General features: G+C 56.8%; 1 protein-coding gene across 1 annotated transcript in view; it reads left to right on the top strand.

Moving 5' to 3' along the window:
• Positions 1-5575, top strand: part of LOC102768283 (calcineurin B homologous protein 3-like) — a gene marked incomplete at its 5' end in the record, with an annotated part of 14015 nt that overhangs the window by 874 nt on the left and 7566 nt on the right. The window contains 1 exon segment of the mRNA XM_015567508.1: positions 1638-1707. Within this exon segment, the coding sequence (XP_015422994.1) occupies positions 1638-1707 (70 nt within the window).

Genomic DNA, 5575 nt, shown 5'->3' with positions numbered 1-5575 from the left:
TGCCGCTCCTAGGTATGTACCCAACAGAAATGAATAATTCCATTCACCAGAAGATCACAGGATGTTTGTGGCTGTGTGATTTGAGTAGCCCTAATCTGGAAAATGTCCAAATGCCCAGCAATAGCAGAATAGATAAAGCATCCTCTCTTCAAACATGGAATAATATACAGCAGTGAACACGAACAAACAAGATGTGCAATAACTTTGGTGAGCTGTCAGACTATCATCAATAAACCCACAAACAAGTGCTGGTGAGGATGTGGAGAGAAGTGAACCTGCTTGTGCACGCTGGTGGGAGCTGGAGTTTCCTCAATAAATTAAAAGTGACCCAGCAGTTCCACTTCTGGGATTTTATCTGAAGTAACCCCAAACACTAATTTGAAAGAATATATGCACCCTTATGTTCACTGCAGAGGTATTCACAATCGCCAAGATTTGGAAGCAGCCCAAGTGTCCATCAGTAGATGAGTGGATAAAAAAGCTGTGGTGCATGTACACAACAGAATACTACTTGGCCATGAAAAAGGATTAAAAAAATAGCTAATCCCGTTGACATTCAATATTATATTAGATTCAGGTGTACAGCATTGTGGTTAGACATTAATGTAACTTAGAAAGTGATCACTTGGATAAGTCTGACACCATACGTAGTTATTACAATATTATTGTCTATATTCCCTGTGCTGTACTCACCTCCCCATGGCTGTCTTTATACCTGGAAATTTATTTTTAATCCCTTCACCTTTTCACCCAGCCCCCAGCTCCCCTCCTATCTGGCAGCCCTCAGTGTGTTCTCTGTGAGTCTGTGAGTCTGTTTCTGTTTTGTTTGTGTTTTGTTTTGAAGGCTCCGCATCTAAGTGAAATCCATGGTAGTTGTCTTTGTCTGATGTATTTCTCTTCATGTGTGAATTTTTATGTATTTTTAATTTTTCAAAACATTTAAGTCCCGTTGACATTCAATATTATATTAGATTCAGGTGTACAGCATTGTGGTTAGACATTAATGTAACTTAGAAAGTGATCACTTGGATAAGTCTGACACCATACGTAGTTATTACAATATTATTGTCTATATTCCCTGTGCTGTACTCACCTCCCCATGGCTGTCTTTATACCTGGAAATTTATTTTTAATCCCTTCACCTTTTCACCCAGCCCCCAGCTCCCCTCCTATCTGGCAGCCCTCAGTGTGTTCTCTGTGAGTCTGTGAGTCTGTTTCTGTTTTGTTTGTGTTTTGTTTTGAAGGCTCCGCATCTAAGTGAAATGTATTTCTCTTCATGTGTGACTACACCGAGCCCCTTTCTCAGCTGGGAAAGAGCCGTCTTCAGAGCGGCCGGAGGTCTGACCTCAGAGGCCGGGAGAAGGAGGGAGAGCCTGGGCCCTGCCCTGCCCCAGCAGCTGCAGTAACAGCTGTATTATTGCTACGGGGTCAGAGCTAAGGACCCTGAGCTGCGTCACCGGGAAAAATAGGAAGCCCTGTCCTGGCTGCCTCGCCTGCTTGCAGGGGTGGGGGGGTGGCGTGAGAATGAATGGGCGAGGGGAGAGGGGAGGCAGTGGCCCCAGCTTCCCTCTGGTGGCTCCGAGGTCAGCAGCCCCGTGTCTTTCTGTCTCATTTTCTTTCCTTCTCTTACTTCGCAGTCTCATCGGACCAGATCGAGCAGCTCCGCCGGAGGTTTAAGCAGCTGAGCGGAGACCAGCCCACCATTCGGTGAGACAGGCAGCTGGGGGCGGGGTGGGGGGCGCTGGCAGGTCCGGGCACTGGGGACTTTCTCTCCGTGTGTCTCTCTCCCTGCGTGCCCATCTGCGGCAGCTGTTTTCACTCCCCGGGCGGGCGCCTGCAGGACAGGATGCTCTCCCTGAGGGGAGGAGGAGCCATCCCTACCTCTTTCGGATGAGAAACGTCTAACTGGATTGAAGATGGGGGTGGTGGTGCAGAGTAGCCAGCCGCCCACCTCACCCGACCTCCTCAGGTGGACCGAGCTGCCGGACTCTGGTGCCGGCACACGTGGAGGTCGTGTGAAATGTGTGAATGTGGGGTCCTGCCCACTGCGGGGTGCAGCCGGGGTTTCTCTTCATGTGTGACTACACCGAGCCCCTTTTCAGCTGGGAAAGAGCCGTCTTCGGAGCGGCCGTAGGTCTGGTCTCAGAGGCCGGGAGGAGGAGGGAGCGCCTGGGCCCTGCCCTGCCCCAGCAGCTGCAGTCGCGGCTCAGATGTCAGAGGCCCCGTCTCTGACTCCCTCCCTCCGGTGGTTAGTGCTGACTTTGGTTAAGATGCTGGTGACGGCCCGGCCAGTGTGCTCAGTGGTTGAGCATCAACCTATGGCCCAGGAGGTCTCGGTTGGATTCCGATGGAGGGTTCTCTCGCATCATTGATGTTTCTCTTTCTCTTTCTCCTCTCCCTTCCTCTCTCTGCATCATTAAACACATTTTTTAAAAATAAAAAGGTGGCAGGTGGCGGCCAGTTCCCCTCCCAGAAGCAGGCAGGTTACGGTTTTAGGGACAAATGCTTTGCACGGTGTGCCTCCGGGTGAGTGCGTTCAGTCGGGTGGTGATTGAGTCCCTGGAACGAGGTCCGTGAGGGGCCTCGGCAGCAGGCCGTGGTGTTTCCCTCGGAGGGTGGGCCCAGCTAAAGGACGTCCCGGGGCCCTGACGTGGGAACTGCTCACAGATGTGACATGAGCGTGTCCATGTGCTGCCCAGCTGGAGCCTGTGCCAGTCCTGTTCCCCCCCCCACTACACACACACGAATTCGTGGGGGGAACACTCCCCCATTTCACAGACGGCCGAGGAGGCAGTGCTCTGACCTGGGTCATGCAGCCCCTCGGGTGGAGGAGCGGGGATTGGAACCCAGTGCTGAGATCTTGTGTAAGGAAGTGGCCTCCCTGCCCTGCCCTCTGGGACCACCAGCCCTCAGTGTCCTGGGCCTGCAGCTCACGCAGCCCCTGCGCGTGTCTCGACTGTGCTGGGTGGTGAGTTGGTTGCACTCCTGCAGGAAGGAGGGGGGCTGACCACAGCGTCTTGTGCAAACGGCCTGCAGGCAGGGCCTCCTCCCTCCCCGGCTCTCAGGCTCTCGGAACTGCTCTGCCTTTCCTGATCGCCCCCCTCCAGGGCCCGAAGAGGGGAGATGGGGCAGCTTTTCGGTTCCCTGGGCTCTCCCATCTGTCTGCCCAGGGCAGAAGGAACGCGTAGCGAGCCGCGGGCTGCGGTCTGGTCTCCAGCGCTGTTCCCACGCTGCCAAGGTCTCCTGTGTGGCCTCAGGCCAGGCCTTCACCCTCTCTGGTCCTCGGGACATCCACGGGCTGTCAGGGGCCCGGGGTGGGGGCAGAGCGAGGATTCGTCTCTTCAGTGTTTGGAAAACTGTGGGTGGAAGCTGGCCAGGCTGTGGGGACATTCCAGATCCTGAGAAAGGCGTTGGCTGGGGATCCCCGAGCGTGGCTCCCGGCACCCCGTCTGTGAGGGTGTGGGGAGCAGTGCCCTGTGCCCTCCCACAGGGGATAGTTGAACACCTCGAGTGCAGAAGGTCTCTTAAAGGTGACTGTTCAAACCTGCAGGCTTTGTGCACAGACAGGTAAGATTTGCAAGCTGTGTTTTTAGAAGTTTAGCACAGAGTCGGGCTTTGCAATTTGTGACTTTAATAAATTGAATAGAGCTTTAAAAAAACAAACAAGGTAAAACTGCCAAAATTGGTTTTAACTTTAACCCACTTGTGCCCTACCTGTGTTTGGTGGGATAAGTCTTTAGGCGTCAGGTAAGGACATGGGGGGCAGGGGTGACCCTGAGGCCTTTAGAGCTGGGATGTCAGGGCCCCCACCGGGTTCCTTACACAGCCAGCACCTCATTTTTAAAAAGTTCATCGTGTTGCATTCTTTTTCTTAAGAGGGCCCCCAAATGATCGTCAGGACCCCCAGATCTAAATGCGGAGGCTGAGCGCTGAGCCTCCTGGTGGGTGCGAGGAGTAAGGGTCCTCTGACGTTTCTGCAGCACCTGCTGGGCCGCCCTCTCTCCTGGGAGGACCCTCCACAGTGACCCTCCCCGAGATGTAACCGCAGGCCCGAAGAGAACGCAGTCATGGCCTCTCGCACTTTTCTCTTTCCTTGGGCCCTTTAACCGGCGACTGCCTTCAACAGCGACTTTTCACTTCCTGGTAGGGCCCTGGCAGGCTCCCCAACATCCAGAAATAGCCGCAGTGGGTACTGCACTCAGGCGGAGCGGCCGGAGGCCGATTAGATAGAGTGAGTTACAGGCATACTTTTAGGTTCATGAGGCCACCGAAGGGGGTGGCTCCTGGGATAAAGGCCCAGGCGCCCGGGGCAGGGGGTGGTGTGCACTGTGCAGGCCCACACCCCGCACAGCCCACGGCACCCTCCCCGCCTGATGGGCGTTCCCGCCCGCTGTACTGAGTCAGAGGTTCCCGCAGGGCGAACCCCATCTGTGCGAGCCCCAGCGCCATCAGCGGAGTGCTGACTGTGCCAGGCACCGGAGGCCTCTGAAGTCCACATCATCACCCCATTTTGCAGATTAAGAAACGGAGGCCCCGAGGTTAGGTCTCTCAGCAGAGCAGGCTGTGAGGAGCTCCATCTGCCATGAGTCACTTGTTAACCGAGCCACTGCTTTTACCTGTCAGGTAGCTAGACATTTCCCAGGTTCTTAGAGCTGTCGCCATGTGCACAGGGTGAGGCCGGGCCTGGGTCGCCGGGCTGTTTCACTGTCAGGGTCTGATCTATCCCAGGAGTTAACGAGCCTTCCCGTTAAAGCCGCCGCTAGGACGATGTGCTAGGACGATGCACGTTTATTTAAAAAGAAAACCCCGCCGTCATTTGTAAAGCTGCCCTGGAAACAGCAGCCGGTGTGTGTGTGGTGGGGGGACTTGGGGGGAGCTGGGAGCAGCTTGGGGAGGAGCCGCGTGGAGGAGGGGGCTGTGGGCCGAGAGGCAGGGCTGGGAGGGCCGGCGCAAGGGCTGGGAGTGGGTGCTCCTTTCCGGTGTGAAAGCCTGAGCACCCGAGGGTGACGCCCACACCCACGCCTGCCCCTGTGCAGGACCCCTGACACCGCAGCGGCCCGTCCACCCCGTCCCCGTCTCAGAGGTGCCTGCCCCGCCAGCCGCCCTCTCCCCAAGGCCCCGTCAGGCTGCCTGCACCGCCCTCCTGGGGTGGCAGCAGCCTCCTCCCTGGACCCCCTGCTCTGTCCGACGGCCCCGCCCACAGACACGAAGGAATGAGCGGGATCCTATTGAAATGGCACTTCTCTGCCCCAATCGGTCCATCCTCCCGGAAAAACGAAGTGCGAGCCCCCAGGCCGCTGCATGTCCCAGGCCCCTGTGCGATGGGCCCACCCCTCCGCCGCCTCCTCTGGCTCCAGCCACGTGGGCGGCAGCCACGGTCTCACTTCTGGAGTGTCCTCCCCCCAGCACTTGGGGCTGGGCAGCCTTGTGGGGGGGCGTCATGCACATTGTAGGGTGCTGAGCAGCGCCCCTGGCCGCCACCCCTGATGCCCACAGCACGCCCCTCCCAGGACAGTGAGGAAGGCCCGCGACAGGGCCAGCGGCCCCGGGCAGAGGACACGCCTTCTCCGGGTCT

This window comes from Myotis davidii, unplaced genomic scaffold (assembly GCF_000327345.1).
Source record: "Myotis davidii unplaced genomic scaffold, ASM32734v1 scaffold1330, whole genome shotgun sequence".
NCBI lineage: Eukaryota > Metazoa > Chordata > Mammalia > Chiroptera > Vespertilionidae > Myotis > Myotis davidii.
This window is presented reverse-complemented; position numbering and strand designations above follow the sequence as displayed.